Consider the following 21,067-nt stretch of genomic DNA (forward strand, 5'->3'; position numbering starts at 1 on the left):
GTGGATCTCTCTCATAGGGTGGTAAGGGATTGCGTGCCAACTCTCCATAAAAGGAGTTGTTTATCACAGGCCACAGTGGAAGCCGGCGCCATCTTCTAATGGCGGCCACGGTCTATAAGAATGGCTTACCACAGTTCCCCCTTCTATTTTATATAACAATGCAGGCGAAAGTAGAGGTCCTATCCCACTGTGCAGAAGTGGCTGCAATGTATGGTTCAGTCCTAAGGAGGCGCCTTCCCCAGACCTGATCCCATATCAGCCGACGCCTTTTTTCGTAGGGCGGGGCGTGGACGTCAAACCCGCATGCAATAGGACATGCTTTCCTTGAGGTCCGTTGAGGGATCACTCAAGTGCAGTGCCTTGCCTCGCATCCTGCATCGTGACGACGGCGAGAAGTAGGATAACACAGGTAGCCTGGTAATAATGACAAAATTTAAGTTGGCAACACAATCCCTAAGCCCCAGAGGAAGGTAAAGAGTCTGTAGCCGAGAAGAAAGACCAGTCCTGAAACCCATCTGCGTGCAATGGTAACAAGACCTGCAGAGTGCAAGGGCTATTCAGCACTGGGAGAGAATAAGGAAGAGGACAGGCCAATCCCAGTGCAATGTGAAACTAACTTGGGGTGCAATGGCCCTGCCCAGAAATCACTGTTTAAGATGTGCAAGCCAGATTTGTGGAGAAATGCCATTTTCTAAGGCCGCAAGAGCCTGTACAATCATAGCCTTTTCTTGTGCATGGCGAGTTTTAAGGCGACAGAGAAGCCACAAACAAAGTATAACACCGAAGCAACACATTGCCCCAAAAATGCCCACTCCCACCCATTCCTTAAAGAAGGAAAAGGCAGAGGATAGCCAACTGGTGAATTGACCCAAAGTCACTGGTTCGACACGGGTACTATTCAAAACAGCAATCTGAGTTAGTTGAGACTGGATCAAGTTTTCTGCTTCCATGGACCAGGTTCCGGATAGATACTCCCCGATGATGCGGGAGGCATTTCTGGAATCATTAAATCTGACAGAGGTTATACATAAATGCGCACGTTGATCGACACAACCCAAATGTACTAGATCAAACAACTCCTCAACTTGAGCTTGAAGCAGATCTATCCTTTGATTAGCAGCCAGAATCCCAGATAAAATGTGTTGATTAATTCTACTTTGAGATTCAAGTATGGTGGATGTTTGTTGAATAACCTGATTAATAGTGGCAGCAGTTTGTACCTGGCTGGCCATGGCTACTCCAGCTGTAACTGCTGCAGCAGCAGATACCGCCACAGCTGTCACTATAGCTGCCGTAATTCCAAAATCTCTACGGGCTCAATTTTGGATGTTCCCTTCTTGTTAGGACATTCTCGTTTAAAATGTCCTCCTTGACCGCACCCAAAACACTTTCCGGCAACAGGGCTGGATTTATGTGATAATTGAAGGACAGCAGCAGCAAGGCCTGCATTAGTTAACGGCCCACCTATTTCTCTACAGACTTTCATCCAGGCCTCTATGCCTTTGTTTTTATAAGGAGTAATAGCTGCTTTACATTCTTTAGTACATTGTTCAAAGACAAGTTGTTTAATCAAGGGCATTGCTCTATCAGGGTCACCAAAGATTTTTCCTGCGGCGTCCACCATCCTGGCAACAAAGTCTGAGAAAGGTTCTGTGGGGCCTTGTATAATTTTTGTCAAATTGCCAGACACTTCTCCTCTATTTGGGAGTGATTTCCATGCACGGATACAAATGTTATTAATCTGTTCATATACCTCAGGGGGGTATCCTGTTTGTTGATTAGCAAACCTGCCTTGTCCCAAAAGCATATCCTTATCCCAGGCAGGGCGTCCCGCTGCATGATTTTGGGCAGCTTGCTCTACTGCACCCTCTAGCATAAATGCTCTCCAATCCAAGTATTTCCCTGGGGAAACACAAGCGCGGACTAGACTAGCCCAATCTGAAGGAGTCATGCAAAATCTAGTAAGTCCCTCCACCTGAGTAAGGGTGAAAGCGGCATCTATGCCATAAGTGCGGACAGATTCTGCCAAGGTTTTAATTATCTTAAAGTCTAAAGGCTCATGATATCTTCCCCTGTTATTGTCCTGAAATACAGGGTATGCAAGTCCCATATCTGTATTAACTGTCCTCCAAACTTGCGCATGAAAAGATCTCCCGGAACCTTGGCTCCCCCCCACATACGGGGGTGGGGCAACCGGCACCATATCTTCTTCTAGATATTCTACCTCCTCCTCCTCAGAGTTTTGTTGACCGATATTAGATCCCTTCCCCTTCTTACAGTAGGCCTGCGTGCCCTGTGTCTCCTTTTTCTTCTTTTTCATTTTTATCTTACGTAGTTGTTGTAGCAATATATCAAGGTCCTCAGAACTCTCTGAGTCGCTTGTGTTCTCAGGCGTTTTTAATTCGGTCAAGTCTGGGTAGAGCCTTCTCCTATTTTTATTTTCAGGCTCTTTTGCCTTCTCACTACTCTTACTCTTAATACTCTCTGCCACTTCACTATGTGATCCTTCAGATTTTTCCTCATGTAGTTGCTCAAGAACAGCTTGACCCTCACTCACAGCTTCTTGGCATTTACTATCTGCTATACATCCTCTAACTAACTTCCAAAGTGGTATAACACCACCCTCTAAGGTGCCTTGCTCACGAGCGAAATCTAGATCTTTCCCTAATTTGTCCCAGCTAGGAATCGTAAGACTCCCTGAAAAGGCAAACCAAGGAGCTGCTATATCAGCTTCTCTCAAAAACATCTGCAAAGTGCTCTGCTTTACCTTAAGTCCTTTTGAACGTAGCAACCCATCTAGGGCCAACAAAATTGGGCTTGAAGAGGTAGCGCCCATAATGTCTCCAAAGATATAATGAAAGTGAAAGTACAAAAATCCCCGCTCTCTCCTTTTCTACGGAGGAGCGTTCCGTTCTATGAAATCCCCGCTCTCTCCTTTTCTACAGAGGAGCGTCCCGCTACTTACTTGCGGATTCCCACTTACCTGGGAACTTACTGGTGCACCACCCTGACTGCTGAAAGTTCTGGATCCTGGGTTCGAGGAATATGTTCCCCATATGGGCCACCAACTGTCGCGACCCCTCGCCGGCAAGGGAAAACACGACACAGGATTCTTCTTTCAGCAGTTTATTCTGGCCTTGAGTCATGTATCATCTTCTAGCGCCCGCCGCTCGACACACCCAAGCACAGCTTAATAAAGTCCCCCGCGTCCCAATCCCAAGCTGCCACGTGGATCTCTCTCATATGGTGGTAAGGGATTGCGCGCCAACTCTCCATAAAAGGAGTTGTTTATCACAGGCCACAGTGGAAGCCGGCGCCATCTTCTAATGGCAGCCACGGTTTATAAGAATGGCTTACCACAACTCAAGGACACGGACTGGATCATTGGTCTCTTGGCCCTAACCCACCTCCTGATCCTGCTCAACACAGAATCACTCTGGTGTGGATTTTATTTCCTCTGGATGTGGGATATCTGGATCATTCAGTGGATATATTTATGTTTCTTGAGAAGCCTCCACACTGATCTTTATTATTATTGTACTAATTTACATTCCCACAATAAATGAGCTTTTTTCCTCCACATCCTCACCAGCATTTAATTTTGCATTTTTGTGACTAACTCACTATTCAACTGGGGACCGGGGAACAGGTAACTGTCACAATGATTTGCATTTCCCCAATGAATAATGACATTGAGCATTTAAAAACTACCTGCTGGCTCTCCTGATCCTTCACCCCTGGGTCCATCAGTTGGAAGAATTACTATTGCTAAGAATCCAACTCCATGCAAAGTCATCAACCATCCCTATCAAAATCCCACCTATTTTTTTTCCACAAAGCAGAAAAAAATCCATCCTGATAGACATAGAAATTTTTCTTTCTTTTTTATTTAACAAAAAGGAAAAAAAAAGATTTATTACTTTGCTAGTCAAAAAGTCTGGGGAACTCCCATGCCAAAAGCTGTCAACTTGGGGTTGACACCAAGTAAAAATAAAATCCAGATATTGTGTCCACCTAAAACTAAAAAATAAATATTTTTAATTTTTTTTTAAATAAAATGAAATAAAATACCCCATTTCCTGTACTCCTTCAACACAGAGAGTACACGCACCAACCACTCCATGGTTCATTGGGACAAAGCTGGGTGGTGGCTCATGCAGGGGACTGATCCATCATGCAATGATTAAGCATTGACGATTCTTTCCCCACAAGCCTTTCAAAAAGGTGACACTTTGTTTTTCAGTACAGATGAAAACCAAAGGACTGATGGTTGCATAGCCATTGGCCACTATCATCTGGATACAGCAACAAACAGGGTCGTTTTTCCACATGGTTCTTAAGGAGGAGACAACACAGTCCCAAAGGTATATGAGTATGAAGAAACCCAGGAGAAGCAGGATGGTCCTAGTGGCCCTCTGTTCTGGGGAGGATTTTGGAGACAGTCTGGTGGTGTGGAGGTGTTGGCACTGCCTTTTATGCCTACACAGGGGGATCACCATGTACCCACTGGAGAGGGCCATGAGCCCTATAAGGACGATGTCCCAAAATGCACCCAGGGCAGTAAATAAATGCCTGAGGAAGTAGCTCCTGTGTAATATTGTGCAGGAGTCACTGAGAAACATTAGATTGGGTGACGTCCCATTGGAGTCATCAACCACAGAGATGGAGAAGTGGGCGCTGAAGGACATATAGAAGACCCACAGGAAGAGAAGGGACCTCATGCTGTCCTGTGGGGACTTAGGCTTGAACTTTGCCAAAGGGGAGCTTCTGGGGCTGAGGGTGATAGCCTGCAGGACACTCAGCAGGCAGTTGGCAGAAATGTACAGGCCCCTCATCAACCTGTACCAGTTGGTGACTGATTTGCATCTGATGTCACCCCAAAGTCCCTGTTGAGGTGACAAAGTGTCTGCAGCTAGGAACCCTATGGTGAGCAGCATCAGTAGGTGGGTCAGGGCCAAGAGACTGACGATCCAGTCTGTGCTCTTGATCCTCTTGTCATAGAGGAACTCGATGACACGGAACAGAAAGAGGAGGGTGTTGGCCACGATCCCAATTCCCACTTCAGAGTAAAAGGTGCTTCTTAGGCTAGCAACACCATTCAGCTCGGGGTGTTTTTCCATCTTTGGGGGCAAGGCTCATGGAGTACATGCCTTAGGAGAAAAGGAAAAAATTCATTATCATAAGTATTAAAATTCATCCATGTCAGCCAATACTGTTGCTACTAGGAAAATTTCTGGATTCCTAATGTCCCTTTCTCCCACCAATATGTAAATTTCCATAGCAGCCTCTGGAAGCCATTCCTCCTCTCTTTTCCCTTCATTGTGCAACCATACCTGGATTCTATTTGATGCAAATTACTGAACTTTCCTTTAGACATTAAAAAAATGACCATATATCCTAGAAATCGTTCCTTGGGACTACCTTGAGTTTTCATGGGGATATCTTACTGCAAGGGAGATTTCTTGTTCTGTTTCTATCCATCCTCATCCAGGAATATGGCACGTACACTAAACTGTACAATATTTGGTAAATTAAAATCATATATGTTGCATTGGAAAGAATATCCTCCAAAGCAAAGAGAGTCAGTCTCTTGGATGACCCAGATTCACATTAGCTTTCTGTTGCCTTCATTCTGGTTGGTTTAGGAACACAGGTGATATTCTTAGCACATTCTCCCAGAAAATATGAAGAATTGCACACTTTGAAGTCAGATGGCTTGAAAGGATCAATAAGATCTGCCATTTAAAGGGTGAGTATCTGACCTTGAGAAGCTGAGGAGCCTGAGTTCCTGTCACCTGTAAACGGCAGCCAGACTCATTGTGTGATTCCTGGAGATCCAGTGGTTGCAAGTGTGCAAATCTGGGAGGGCTTCCTGCCACCAGTGGTCCCTGTGGAATGGCTCTGTTTTTCACAATGGACCCTCATCCGTGTCACTTGGTAGACTTCACAGAGTTCTGTTAATATTGGATCACTTCTATCACCCACTCAGAGAGGCTGAAAAATTACTAGAATATTTGAGTCTGTTGGCAATCTCTGTCCAGAGACAGGTGATGGAATTTTAGGACTATTTGCATCCCACTATACAGCTGCATAATTTTAATATTTTTCTTATCAGAAATTGGCCTATGTGAGCCAAGTCCAGTTATTAAATATTAAGCAAGAACACACTTGGATTTTTTTTTCTAGTTGAATATATAGAATCTCTGTGGTCCACAGAACCATAATTCACATGGTTTCAGGTTCACTGCATTTTAAGGTAATAATTAAGAATAAGGATCCAACCTAACCTGGAAGTCTGAGTCCTCTCAGAGTCCAGGGTTTCCTCCTTTCCAGAGAGAATGGGCATTTCTCTGGACTCAAGAGGTCCATGTATAAAATTGATACTGGATTTTTTTTCTTGCAATGCTGAGGATCAAGTCTGGGACCACATACCTGGCAGGTAAGTTCTCTACCACTGAGCCCCACCCCAGCTCGTATTCTAGGACATTTTGTATTGACTTACTGGCAGAGTATTTTCCTGGACAACATACGTATTTCCTTTCATCCAAGCCTCTTCCATATGTAATGACTGAGATTTAATGTGTGTTTTCATGTTTGGAAACACACTATCCCCTGAAAAGCAAAGTCTTAAGGTTAAAGCAGCTCATGAGCTTATACCTGTGAATGGTAGATACTAAGGAATCCCCACAAGCTCATGAGGCTCGGACAGAAGGGTCTTGAGTTCAGGGCCATACTCAGCAACTGAGTCCTTATGCAACTGAGCAAGAACCTGCCTCTCAATAAAATATAAGGAGGGCTGAGAATGTAGTTCAGAGTTTAAGCATCTCTAGGCTCAATCCCTGATATAATAATAATAATAATAATAATAATAATAATAATAATAATAATAGTTTCAAAGAGCATACCTTGGTTTCTCATGGCACTGTAGTTAACCCTCCCCACATGGCCTTCTGGATGCTAAGGTAAAGAGGGACAAATGAGATCGGGGAGGGGTACTGGTCCTGCTTTATTTGGGTTTGGGACTGAGGGGAAATTGGGCAGAAAACTCTAATTTGTGGCACACACTTCTATTTTGGAAACTGTGAAGAGCACTAGGGAGAAACAGCTTGCACATCAGAGAGGGCATGGACATCACCCACCAGGTGACCTGCTGTGGGCAGATCCTCTGAGAAATACACAAGCTTCATGGATGTGGAGCAGAAAAACCCAGAGAAGACTTGGGTATGTTAATGAGAACTACTCTTGAAAAACCTACCTGAAAATAATCCATTGTTTTTTGTAAATTGGAAGGATTAAATGACAGGTCAGAGTTCCCAATGGCAGTAAGACACTAACTGTATATTTCAAGTCTGTCTTGAGCAAAATAAGAAGAAACAAATACTTTTCTAATATCCAGAAACTCCAAAGGAGCTTCATCATGAGACTGAACCATCATTATTGAGAGACCCACACGTACCTGCAGGAGAAGGTCTCCATGATTAACCAATTCATGACATGAGTCAAGTCCAAGATGCTTAAGGAAGAAGAAAAGGAGATAAGTTCACATTTTCTCTGTAAATGCATTTGCATGAAAAGATGTACTTAAAAATCAAAACATGAGCAAAAAGACCTGTACAGGATGAGCTCCAACATCTCCAAGTCTTCTTTCTAATAATATTTATTAGAATCTCTTCAAATACATTCAATCTTAGGGAATTGGGAAGGAGAATAATGTAAATGAATAATGAAAAGAGAAAATATGAATGGCACTAGATATTCTTCCAACCAAAGTGTTGCATATTACATTCCAGGGTCTTTTGGAGCAGCAAAAGGTGTTCACCATCAGGTTCAATTATCTTTTTCATATTTTATGTAAAAGGACATCAGGGTCACAGCCTTCTCCCTTGAAATTTGATAATGAGCAGAACATATGCTTTGGACGGGGCACCATTGATTTTCAATTTAATTAAATGTAGGACCAGAAAGATTTTATGAAAATCTAAAAATAAATGCTTGTAGCCATGGTAGGCACTAATTTTCCCTCTCAAATGTAACAGAGGATATAACTTCTGAAGGCTTCTTTCAGTGCATTTTACAGAGGACTATTGTCTGGTGGAGTTTAGTGGTCAGAGCTGGATGTCTCTTCTCAAGCAACCAGAAATTGCACTAATAGACCCAATTTGCCCCCTTCCCTTCTCCTCCCAGAAGCCCGTGCACCCACTCCCTACATCTGTGCAGCAGAGAGGTACCTACCTGGATGGATGGACGCAGGGCACTTGGTGCACCTGAGAACAGCCTGCCTAATTTTAAGGAAAGGGTGCTGTGAGCTCATCTCTCTGCAGCCTGTCATTTTAGCATCCTTAGTAAGGTGACAGGATCCCTTTGGGGAGCACAGGACTGTGGAGTCCCCAGAGGAACATTTCACTTGCCTTGATTGGATCCCATTGTGGATAACAGACATTTTGGGAGATGGGTGCTCCAATTTTCTCTTAAATTCCCTTGACAAAAATTAGTTTGTGCTGACACAACTTTTCTCCATTGAATCCAAAGTTCAAATGAGCCCACAGCCATTCAATAGGATGTGATGCCTGAATGTGAGGAGAGCGAGAGTCCTGGTGTCCCCTGTGGCTCTGAAGGTCCCCTCACTGCAGTGTCTGATGGTCTCCCTCTTTCCCACTCCTTTCTCACGTGGATCACCTGGCTTATTCATGTTACTGCACAGGTACTTTGTGATTTTCATCCTGAAAATTTCAGGATTCAAGCTGTGCACCCCATGAAAGTGCACGTGGAACAAAACAGAAAAAAACAGGCAGATCTGGAGGCCAGGGTTGAGGTCCGATGGCAGGGAGGTCGAATGGACAGGACGCTCAGGCAGAGTCTGAGCCTGACTCCTCCCTGCTGGGAACCTGAGTGATCAACCCTCATCCTCATGATTGGAGAAATTAAAGGCATGCTTTTTTTCCTGAAAGTAACAATAAAAATCTGTTTTCATCCTAAGTAATTTATACAGAATTATATAAGGATTTATGAGATCTGGTATAAAACAGAAATTCATGACCTACAAGCCTTTGAAATGTAATGTTAGGATATTCATTGGGTGATTTCTATTCTTTTGATAAAGGAGCAATAAACTTTCCTCTTAGAACTTCCCTCATAGTGTCCCAGAGAGGCTGATATGTTGTGTCAATATTCTCATGTACCCCTAAGGATTTTTTAATTCATTTCTGATTTCTTCTGATATCCATTGGTCATTCCGTAGTATGTTATTTAGTCTCTATGTGTGAGAGTAATTTCAATTTTTATTTTATTGTTGATCTCTCTTTTAAAAAAATCATTTATTTATTTTTTTAGGTGTAGATGGACAAAACACAATGCCTTTATTTTTATGTGTTGCTGAGGATCAGACCCGGGCCCCACAAGTGTTAGGCGAGTGCTCTACAGCTGAGCCACAATCTCAGCCCCTATTGTTGGTTTCATTTTTTAATTAGTTTTTAGTAGTAGCTGGACACAATGAATTTATTTATTTATATGTGGTGCTGAGATTTGAACCCAGGGCCTCACACGTGCTAGGTGAGCACTCTACAGCTGAGCCCCAACCCCAGCCCTTTATTGTTGATTTCTGAATTTATTCCACTAGGATGTGATAGAATGCAAGGTATTATCCCTATGGTTTGGTGTTTACTAAAAATTGCTTTGTGGCCTCAGATACAGTCCCTTTTAGAGAAGTGTCTGTGTTCTGCTGAGAAGAAAGCATATTCCATCATTGATGCTTGAAATGCTCTGTATGTTTGTGAATTCCAAGTGACTGATTGGATCATGTAGTTCTGTAAGTTCTTTGTTGAGTTGATGTTTGGCGGATCTGTGCATCAGGAGAGCGGTGTGTGAATGTGACCCAGTATTATTGTGTTGTGATGGATATCATTGTTGAAGTGGAGAAGGGTTTGTTTGATGTATGCAGATGCTCCATTGTTTGGGGCATTAATGTTCAATATTTATGTTTTGTTGACATCTAATTTTTCTCAGCCATCTGAAATGTCCTTCTGTGTCCCTTCTGATGAACGTTGGCTTGAAGTCCATTTCATCTGATGTAAGGATGGACCCCCCTGCTTACTTACCTAGGAGACCCATGTAAGTAATGATTTTAGCTCATTTATATTCAAATTATCCTTGAGATATGATTGTATTTCCAGTCATTTTGGTTTATTACTTGCTTTTAAGTTGAGTTGGTTTATCCTTTGATTTTTTTCTTCATTTAGTATAGTTCTTCCCCTTACTGGTCTTGACTTACATTGTTCATTTCTTCTTCATGAAATATTTTAATGAGTATATTTTGTTCGACAGGCTTTCTCATTGTGAATTATTTTCAACTTTGTTTCTGATGAAAGGTTTTTATTTCATTGTCAATTCTGAGGTTTTATTTTTTGGGGTATAGTATTCTTGGTTGGCATTCATTTTCTTTCAGAGCTCAATGTGTATTATTCCAAGAAATCCTAGTTTTCAGATTCTTGGTTGAAAAAAATCAGCAGAGATCCAGATGGGTTTCCCTCAAAGTGTGTCCCATTATTTTCTCTGAAAAGCCTTTAAAATTCTATCCTTATTTTTATATTAGGCATTTTCATAATAATGCACCTTGGTTTGGGTCTGTTGTAATTTTGTATATTTGGGGTTATGTATATCTCTTGTATTTGATTTTCTTTTTTATTTATTTTGTTTATTCAATTTTATATGGTGCTGAGGATCAAACCCAGTGCCTCACAAGTGCAACACAAGCGCTCTACCACTGAGCCACAACCCCAGGCCCTCTTATATTTGATTTTCCATTTCATTCTTTAGGTTTGGGAAATTTTCTGATATTATTTCATTGAAAAACCATGGATTGTTTTGATTTGTATCTCTAGGGCTTCATATATCCCAATCCATCTTGATTTGGGTCTTTTCATGTTATCCCTTATTTCTTGGAAATTCTGTTCATGTCTGTTTACATCTTTTCTCCTTCAATTTCTTTCTTTTTTAAAAAAAAATATTTATTCTTAAGTTTTAGGGGGATACAATATTTTTATTTTACATATATGTTTCGCTGAGGAGGGGACCCAGTACTTCGTGCATGCTAGGTGAGTGCTCTACCACTGAGCCACAACCACAGCCCCTCTCCTTCAATTTCAGGGTTATATATTTTGTCTTCTTTTCCTGAAACTCTGTCTTCCAAGAGATGCAGTCTGCTGGTGATGCTTTCCCATGAATTTTCAAGTTGGCTCACTGATCCCTTCATTTTGAGGATTTTGGACCGATTCTTCTTCAGCATGTCTACCTCTTTATTAGAGTGATCATTCACTTTTTGTATTTTCTGTGATTTTATTTCTTACATCACATTTTATCTTACCATGAACCTTTCTAAATTCCATCTCTGACCCTTTGTCCACATGGTATCCATGGAGTCTGTTTTTGAGGTATTCTGTGCTGTTGGGGATGGTGTATTCCCTTGCAGGTTCATACTGTTTGCTGGTCTCCCCATCTCTCTGGATATATCAGAAGCCATAGGATTTCTACCTAATGAGCTCACAGCACCTCTGTGTTCCAGTACATCACAGACTGCGTGAGGGGAGCCCTGCGATGGCACCAATGTATATGGACAATATACCACAGAGGGCTAGGTACACAGTTACTAGGTGATATCTACAGTGTCAGTTGTTGCAATGTCCAGGAAGCAGGTTGAGCCATCTCCATCAGTTAAAAAAAGTAAAATAATCCTGAATTAGGTTTGGACTAGATAAAGACTAGAAATGAGGAGAAAGAAACAAGGATGCATATGTATTGGACTTCTTGAGTCACTTATTACACAAATAATATATAAAAAAGAGAAGCAAAATAAAAAAAATCAAAACACAATAACAACAGCAAAAAAAGTGAGAAATCTTGGTGAAATGTTAATGAATTAAGGAGTCCTTTCCACCGTGATGGATAAGATAATCAGTGAACATGGGATTGTCCCTTCTTGGGTGATGGACATGGTGGGCTGGGGGCTGTCCTTTCCACCATGGTGGATAAAATAATCAGTAAACATGGGATTGTCCCTTCTTGGGTGATGGACATGGGTGGGCTAGGGGCTGTGGCTGTTTGGTGAAGCAGCTGAATACATCCAGTGGACCTGGCCAGCCAGGTCCACTGGATGTATTCAGCTTGTGGATTAGGGCTGGTTGATGGGCCTTGATGGCCATTGATGAAGCAGGGAACTAAGCAGGGCTGGGCAGGCCAGGTAGCAAAGTGGTGGCCAGGCCACCTGGGCAATGGGCTGGTGGCAAATCTCCAGGCCTAGTAGGAATATCAGCGGTTTAGCTAGGGGACCTGGGTGGTAGGTGACTTGGATATGGATGGCCAAGGAGCTTGGTTGTGTGCTGGACTGATGCTAAATCTGGTGTTTACCATGGACTTGGGGAACTTGTGGGTGATGGACCAGGTGGGACAGGTGAGTGCTAGCAGCCTGTTGGGTATCAGAAACCCGGGAAGCTGTTGGACCTGGTGGGTTCTAAGGACCCAGGGAGCTTGGAGGGCTCTGGGGACTGGACTGGTTCTGGGACTCAGCAGAGACCAGCCTGAGAGGGCCCCAGGAACTCAGATGGCACTGGACTGGCAGTCTCTGTGGCCCACTGTTCTGACTGCTGGCCTGGTTATTCTTTGTGAGTCACAGGACTCACAGGGTTGGGGAGAGTTGGGGTCTCTCTAGCATCTCCAACTTGTGTCCTTCTGGATAAAATGCTCTTAGTTTCTGATTTTCCATGGTTTGTCAGGCTAGTTAAGCCTTTGCTAGGCTCACATAGGTTTATGTGGACCTTGCTCTGGACTCACAGGACTGGGTTTCCAATCCCCATTTGTTCCTCCACCGTCAGTCTCAATATGGCTTTTAGGTTGGCTGACCATGGGTGATTGATAAACTCAGGTGACTTCTTTTTAGAACCGTTTATTGAGTCTATGAGTCTTTGATTCTCCAGGGCAAACTGACCACCCACTCATGAGCCTTGGGGAGAAGCTGTGTCCCACTGCTCCAATTCTGGGTCGCTGAGCTCGGGGACACGCTGCCTCACTCGAATCTGCAATTTTGTCCTCCCATCAACCTTATTTATGTTTTCAAAGTACCAACTTTTCCTTGGGTCGATTTCTTATTTTTACACAGCACCTGGAGCACCCCTGGGTCATCCTACATGCTAGGCACAGGCTGTGCCACCTAGTCCATCCCCAGCCCCTGCTGCTCAAGACTTGCAGTGTTTCTCCTGGGAAAACACCTGGCAGGTCCTAAACCTGCATTGTGCTGACATAATGTGGTGACATTAAAACCTTGGTATCCCATGGTTGGTTGAGGAAAAACCACCATTAGCTGGCCACTGTGTTGGACAGATTTACCTTTTTGGTCCTTTCATGGATAGAACTTTCCAGGTCCTTTTTTGTGGGTGCCACTGAATGTGTCTTCCCGTTTGTTGCTCAGTCTGTCTTTTAGCAACCACAAAAAATGTGCCACCTCCCTGGTTAGAGAATGTAAGGAAAGCCCTGGGTGGGGGACACACTATGTCACAGCCTGGGTGAGGCCCACTCTGTGGACACCTGGGTTCTGGATGGCATTCTTCATTAAGGCCATATACTCAATGTTCTGTATTTAGTTTTGCTAGATATTTAAATTTTCTTCAGTATGTAATTTTCTTTTTCAAAAGCTTCTTTGAATAGACAGAAGTATGTGTCACTTTATGGTTCCTTCCTAATCCATGTCATAAAATAGAGAACATGGAGAGTTGTTCATCCTGTCTCATGTCACTGCTTTCAATGTATGTCCATAGAGCCCCCTGGTCCCATCTGAGTGGCCCATGAAGGTTGATTTCTCTTTCTTCTTTCCCTGGATAGAGAGTCGCCTTCCTCACTCACAGAATGAGAAGATTTCTGATTCTTAGAGGAGATGTGTGTCCCCTCTCAGGAACCCATGGCCATACAACAGGAGAGGCTGTACCTTGAAATGCATTTAGTGACACTAGCTATTCCTGGAGAATGAAAACAAATTGACTTTATTAAGAATTTTGTTTTGCTTCTTTGCTCACGGCCAACATGGATACTTTTGTCTCTTTCTTAACTTGAAACAGAAGTGCAAATCTGAAGCTGGGCTTGCAAATCGTAGGAGACACAATACCCCAAACCACGTGGTCATGGTGAGAGTGGACCAGGGATGATGGTCTCACATTTTAGGGAGAGGACCCTCGGAGCCCTGGGGAACACACAGGATGTGCCACTAACCACTGTCCCCAGAGTAGAAGCATTGCAGTATATGAAGTGTGTTTGCACTAATTTGAACATAGGTTAAAAAAAGGAGAGAATGGGTGTAGTCTGCATGATTGGGAAATTTCAGAGCCTTACGCAGGTGTGTCCAGGGAGTTGAAAGAAAACTTTTGAGGTCAACTGTCCCCAGGTTGCTAGTGTACATCAGAGACTAAAGTAAGAGTCAGGAGACATGTTCCCCTGGGGGAAGCCACAGTTCTGTGATCTCCAGTGGGATCTTGTCACCTTCTTGCAGTAGCTAAAATTAAAGCACCACAGAGAGGTGAGTTAAAGACGTCCTTTGCTTAAAAAGGGTGCAGGATCCGCTCAAGTCCCCAGACTCCCCATGTGACCTGCCCAGGTAAGTGCCTCTCTCTTCCTGAGATGCAGCACCAGTGTGTGAGTGGGCTTCTGTGACTGTGATGAAGAATCAAAAGAGCCAAATGGTATGTTAGTTTCTTTGGTATCTCTGAATTATGTGTCCACCGTCCAGAGGTTAGAAGATCCTTCTCTCTAGACTTCAAAGGGAAATTTTCTTTGTAAAACTGTTCTGTTTTTTCTGGGTGGTGCTGGGGATTGAACCCAGGACCTTGTGCATGCCAGGCAAGCACTCTATCGATAGAGCTATGTCCCCAGCTCCTCTTTGTAATAGATTTAGCCCTTTAATTTGGTGACTCGTGAACATTTAAGTTTTAAATTAAAAAAAAAAAACTTATCTAAAGTAAACCATCTTAAGTTCCCATCTGTTTCTATAGTGAGTTTAATTTATTGCTCTTGCCATCCTCAGATTATGTATTATTGAGTTGTCTTGTTATTTTCTGCTTCCACCTCACAAGTTCCTATTAATCTTCACCAAGCAAGAGATAAGTTTTATCCCAAGAATTTTGTTTCACATCCTTGATTTTCCTTCTCTTGTCTCCATAAATCAATTCAAAATACTTTTTTCAGTTTTTACTTTTCTGACCTGAGATCCTGAGAAATAATCATATATACTGAAATGCTTTTCAATTATTCAGAAGGCACTGTTGTTTCTTCACACTGAATAATTATGAAGAGAGTTCAAACTGACATTTCTGGAAAACATCTAATAGCATTTTCTTTTTATACAGATGTATTTTGTCTCAGTTTTGATCCCCCAAAATTAATTCAGTGGTGCTCTGGCTATGGAGGGGGGGTCTCAAGCTGGATCAGATACCACGGGCTTCGATTGCTTAACTTTACAGCCAAATGGTAAGAGTAGTGACCACTCCTTCCTGGCTTCCAAAGGTCCCATGGTGCCCTCTCTCCAAAGAGAAAGGGGATGTTAGTGGAGAAGCGATGGTGAACTTGATCTGTGTGAGGACAAGAAATGACATCTGCCCTTTTATGTACCCAATGTCCATCATGAAGTGAGGTTGCAAATCATAGTATTTACAGGACAGTGTCCATGGTGCAACTGAGAAAGCATCTATGTCCCTCTCCCTCCCTCCAACCAGTGTCTCTCCACACACAGGCCCCAGAAGCCCAAGGTGCTGTGGGTCTGCTTTCCTCACCACTGACCGGGGTGCACCAACTTCGGGATTGTTCACTAGTCTCTGGCCCCTGGTGATGGCATGTATCTCTGTGTTGTCCATGACTTGGACAGTGGCAGAATGTGAAATATTTAAATGATGGCTCTTTGGTCAGGGCAGGAAAGGGCATCTCCACTGGGTTACAGTTTCCTGGAAAGGACCTCACACCCTTACATCTAAGCACCCCACACCCTTAGCTCTAAGGACCCTGGGGATAAGTTTTTAAGAAATAGATTTCCATTCTCATTTTTTTCTCCACTTAGGTTTCTCCCGTAATCTGCCCACTTAGACTGGGACCTCCCTCACTGGGACCTGTCCCTGAACTTCTTTTCCACATTATTCTCTTTGGACTTAGTTCATCGTATTCAGAACCTCCAGTCTGAGGGGAGCTTGTTTCCACCAGGGTTTAAGTCATGATCTGTGGCTTGGCCCATCAGGGCAGCCAGGATCTGCTGTAGCTCCTCTCTCCCCAGAGCTGAGGAGGGTTTCTGGGATCATCCTGGTGATTGACAGGACTTCTGTCTTCACCCTAATCTCATGGTTGGACTAGTCCTGGCAGGTGTGAGTGGGGTGAGGCACAGTCAGGAGGGGATAGGCTCAGAATATTCTTTTAAACTTGCTTTTATGAAATGTCCACATTTTCAGGATGTTTTCTAACAAAACGGATAAATTAGCACAGAAGTAGCAATATTGCATTCTTTATAAAACATCTACCTGTGAACAATGGAGGGCACTGTGGCTCTCACTGATACACACGTGTGTGACCTGCACAGTGTGCACAAAGCCAGCTGCTTCTCTGCCTGCTCTGTCCTGGGGCTGCAGGGAGCTAATGCCTGTGGGGGACCCGTGATAGCATCTGATTCTGTCACTTCCCATGATCAGCACTTTATTAAAATGATAAGTTTTTCCAGCTGTAACCAGGAAATTTCTTCTATAGAAAAAAAGAGTAATTTTTCAGTTGTTTCCAGGAAATGCTCCCCAGAAAACCCAGTTCCCTACCTGTGTTTGCAAGTCCATGGTTCCTCCTGGCTCCATCCCTCCCTCCCATGATGATGCAGGCAGGGTGGCCATACCCCTGGCAGGGCTGAAACCAGAGTCCTGTGCCCTCCATCCACAAATAACTCAGACGGACTCCTCCTCTTGTTTTCCACTGCTGTGCATTTTATTTTCTTAATTTAATTAAAAAAGAAACCTACATTGCATAACCCAACAGAAGAGACTCAGAGTTATTTTATTTCCCATCATTTGAAAAGGGCACCTTCACATGGTATATATCGAGGTTGTGCTATTGGGAAGGACTTTGGGGATCAAAGTCTCTGTGTCTGTCTCGTAACTTACTGCCAGGGTGCACAGAGGAATAGACGGAATCTACTCACAGCTGCCCAAAAGACAGAGAAGTCACAGGGGACTGTGCCTATTAATAATAATCTGTGACTCTTGGAATGTGGAGACTCCTAGACCCTATATTAGCATTTTTCTTTTGCTTTCTTGAGCACACCAAGGAAGGGAATCTTTTTTGCTGATGGTGTGAGTGGAGGAAAAAAAGTTCTTACTTAATCATTTAGAAGAGGTGAATTTTTTCTAATGGGACCAATGAATTTCCATTTTAGACAATCTTACTTCCTCAAAGACTTCAAAGCAATTATTGAACTAGGCTTGAGACACTTAAATTGCTGGGGCTCCTTGTCATTTCTGTGCACCCTTTAGTAACTGATGTGATCACACTGCAATTTTCTAGGTAGAGGTGAAAAATAACTTATTCTCTTACCCGCTTGTTTTTCTGATGACAAAATGTGGGGCTAGGTTGCTAGTCTCATTGTCAATGTGACATTCATCACAGCTCTACAGCAGAATTAAAACTGAAATAAAGAAACTTAATTCATTTTATAGGGAGACATTCCACGAGGGTGTTTTCATCCAATTGTCTAGTCCAATTTTTCCCCTCTCTTCTGGGGAGAAATATTATTGCTTACTTAAAGAAGACAGGAAAGCTGGCTCACTGGCTCACTATGTGAACTCCTTCCTCAGGGTGAGGTGGGATTCCTGTCTCTTAATGAAATCCCCGAAAGTACTTAAATTTTACTGGTGTGGTGGTGCCAGCCTGTAATCCCAGGGGTTTGGGGAGCTGATTCAGGAGGGTTGTAGGTTCAAGACCAGCTTCATCAACTTAGTGAGGTCCTATGCAACTTAGAGACACCCTGTGTCAAAATAAAAATAAAAATGTTTAGGGGTGTGGTTCATGTTGGGTTCCATGTCTGGTTAAAACAAAACAAAATAAAACAACAACAACAACAACAAAAAAAACCACACACTAAAATTTTGCCATGTGCCCAAGAATGGACAGAAAATAAATTTTGGAAGAAGATCCTGCTAATAACTAATGGTTCTGCTCACTTAGATGTGATTTTTCTGGCATAATCAAATATATGTAAAATATTATAAGTGGTTAAGCAATCCTGGGTTCAATATCTAGTACCAAAAATTACATATTAATCAACAAATGCAAGAAGTCAGATTTCAGAGCCAACATTTTGATATCTTGTCTGTAAGCTGGTGACCAACAACCCAGAATAGAGGACATTGGAGGTACAGAGCTGTATACGAGGCTCTCCCCTTGACACCCTTTACTTGAGAGTTCTCTGTGGACGTCCCTGTAATCTGTCGCACTGGAGTCCCCTTCAAATGCCACATACTCAGCTTTTCGTCAGGTGGCTACAGGTGCCCAGGCAGATCCATTGTGGCCCTGTCCATGATGCTGTGCCTGAGAGCTGAGAGGTCTGGGGAGGGGGTGTCAAGGGACCCACATATTTTGAAGCAGGCAATTTTGGGGTTCCGGATGTTGAAGCTGATGATGATGGTGAGGAGGAGTTGATTGATCTTCCTTTTGTTCTAAGGCACTGACCATCTTCTTCTTCTCCCCAGAAAAAACGATGACCCAAAGCAGCACACTTTACATTTTTCTTGCTGTAAGAAATGCCTTTTGTCTCTAAATTGTCATCAGGATCACAGCCAATGTCTTCCTGCTCCTCTTCCACGTCCTCACATTCCTTCTCCAGCACAGGACCAGGCCCACGGATGTGGCCATTGCTCACCTGGCCCTGATTCACCTGCTGATGCTCATAATCAGGGCACACCTGGACCTAAGCATTTTGGGGGTTCAGGACTTTTGGGATGACTTCACATGTAAAGCTGTCATCTACCTGTACAGGCTGATGAGGAGCCTGTCGGTCAGCACCACCTGCCTGCTGAGTGCCCTGCAGGCCACCACACTCAGCCCCAGAAGGTCCTTTCTGGCCAAGTCCAAGCACATGTCCCCACAGTGCATTGCATGGACCTTGCTCACTCTGTGGGTGTTCAATATGTTCTTCAATGTCCGCATCTTGGTCTCCAAGGGAGGCCCCTCCAATGACACAGCAGCTTTCAGTTTTGTCTCTGAATCCTGCACTGTCACCCCCACGTGTCACCACTTCGGGACCTTCTTCTCCCTGATGGGATTACTCCGGGACATCTTCCTCATGGGGCTCATGGCCCTCTCCAGTGGGTATATTGTGGCTCTCCTGTGCAGGCATAAGAGGCAGTGCCAGCACCTCCACAGCACCAGCCTGTCCCCAAGAGCCTCCCCAGAACTGAGGGCCACCAGGACAATCCTGCTGCTCATGGGACTCTTTGTGCTCATGTATTTTGTGGACTGTGTGTTCTCCTCTTCGGGACAGATGCACAGGGAGGATCCCACTTGCCTGGGGTTCCAGATGCTGGCGGGCAATGGCTATGCCACCCTCAGTGCCTTAATACTCATCTGTGCTGATCAACCAACACTCAGGTTCTTCCAGTGCACATTAGAAAAGGAAAGGAAGTATTTATGCCGGGCTGGGCAACCCGTCATTTTGTCATTCCACATCATTTATTTCTAAATGTCCACAAACGTTTTTATGTTAAAAAAAAAAAACAAAAACAGAATGACGTTGATAGAGGTGTAACCTGAACATTTGCTCTTTGTGAAGATGCTAAATCAACCCGGGGAGAATTGTCATCCCAGCAACATGGGAGGCTGAGGTGGGAGGATCACAAGTTCAAGGCCAGCCTCAGCACCTAATTGAGAAGTAAACAATGTAGCAAGACCCTCTATGAAAATAAAATATGGAAACAGCTGGGTTGTGGCTCAGTCTTTAAGTGCTTCTGGGTTAAATTCCTAGTACCAAAAAGAAATGCTGGATCCTAAATGGGCTGTTTTGTTACTGTGCCTGCTCAACACAGATACCTTGCACTGTCCAAGTAACACTGCAGATTCTGTCATCAAAATCATACCTGTATTCTCCATGTATTTTTTCAACTGCATTTTGTGTTTTAATTTTGGTCAATATTATTTTATTTTCATCTGAATGATAAACCCAACGTGAGGGTAGAAAAGGAAGAAGTAGCCAATATTAGCCTGGCTTCTACATAAGGATTCAAATTTATAAAGCATGTCACAATAAAAAAAGAATAAGTAACAGGTACTATCTGTGCACGCACATTTTACACATATATTCACCATTAATTACCATAGTCATGTTGAGAGGACAGGGTCTCACTGAGTTGCTTCGGGCCTTGCTAAGAGGCTGAGGCTGGCTTTGAACCCATGATCATCCTGCCTCAGCCTCCCATGCTGCTGGGATTACAGGTGTTGGCCACCATGCCCACCAATGACCTTTAGTTTAAGTGGCACTCAGGAGTCACAGCAAAAGCTAAAGAGAACCCGGAGCTAAAATGCCGACCCCAGTCCTGCATCCTTCCATCGCTAAAGTCCAGCGGGATGGCAGGTTTTTAAGCTGTGGTGACATGACCTTAACTCAACAAGTCCGGCTGCTGGATTGAACCCAAGGTCAATGTGAAAGCGGTTCAGTGGCAGCATTTGTCACCCCCTGGAGGACAGTGCAATACACCACCTTCCTCCACCTAGCATGTGAAGAATCTAGCTGCATTTCTGGGGGTGCTGTGGGGGCCTCCAGTGGTCACTGGTCCTGAAGAACAAGGAGGCTGCCATTCCTCCTGACTCTCAAAATGTCCACTCTAACCAGAGGAAGAATGTCCAACATGGGGGGACCTCCCTCCATCTTTCAAGTTACCAATCCTGTGCCAGAAGATACTCAGATATTGTTTTCTGCTTCTTAGGAGGAAATCTTGCTCTGTTGCAGAGGCTGGTCTTGAACCCCTGAGCTCCAGTGATCCTCCTGCCTCAGCCTCCTGAGTAGATGGCCCCACAGCTG

At 43.7% G+C, this 21,067-nt stretch overlaps 2 protein-coding genes across 2 annotated transcripts; one reads left to right on the top strand and one right to left on the bottom strand.

Moving 5' to 3' along the window:
- Positions 1-4,172: 4,172 nt before the first annotated feature.
- Positions 4,173-5,120, bottom strand: LOC107161062 (vomeronasal type-1 receptor 90-like). The gene has a single exon (XM_015507579.1). It carries the CDS (start codon positions 5,118-5,120, stop codon positions 4,173-4,175), a length of 948 nt encoding a protein of 315 aa, XP_015363065.1.
- Positions 5,121-6,402: 1,282 nt separating this feature from the next.
- LOC107161064 (vomeronasal type-1 receptor 90-like) lies at positions 6,403-19,732 on the top strand. Its single transcript, XM_015507580.1, has 3 exons — positions 6,403-6,439; positions 8,185-8,224; positions 18,823-19,732. Exons 1-3 carry the CDS (start codon positions 6,403-6,405, stop codon positions 19,730-19,732), a joined length of 987 nt encoding a protein of 328 aa, XP_015363066.1.
- The last annotated feature ends 1,335 nt before the right edge of the window (positions 19,733-21,067 follow it).

Source organism: Marmota marmota, unplaced genomic scaffold (assembly GCF_001458135.2).
Source record: "Marmota marmota marmota unplaced genomic scaffold, marMar, whole genome shotgun sequence".
In the NCBI taxonomy this organism is placed as follows: Eukaryota; Metazoa; Chordata; class Mammalia; order Rodentia; family Sciuridae; genus Marmota; species Marmota marmota.

What these genes read in the sequence shown, in the direction of transcription:
- LOC107161062 (XM_015507579.1), bottom strand. Translation starts at nt 5,120, where the DNA reads ATGGAAAAACACCCCGAGCTGAATGGTGTTGCTAGCCTAAGAAGCACC.
- LOC107161064 (XM_015507580.1), top strand. Translation starts at nt 6,403, where the DNA reads ATGCTGAGGATCAAGTCTGGGACCACATACCTGGCAG. An exon ending in TGGGACCACATACCTGGCAG is followed by an intron (nt 6,440 to 8,184) that starts GTAAGTTCTCTA and finishes TTCTCCTCCCAG; the next exon opens with AAGCCCGTGCACCCACTCCC. An exon ending in TACATCTGTGCAGCAGAGAG is followed by an intron (nt 8,225 to 18,822) that starts GTACCTACCTGG and finishes AATTGTCATCAG; the next exon opens with GATCACAGCCAATGTCTTCC.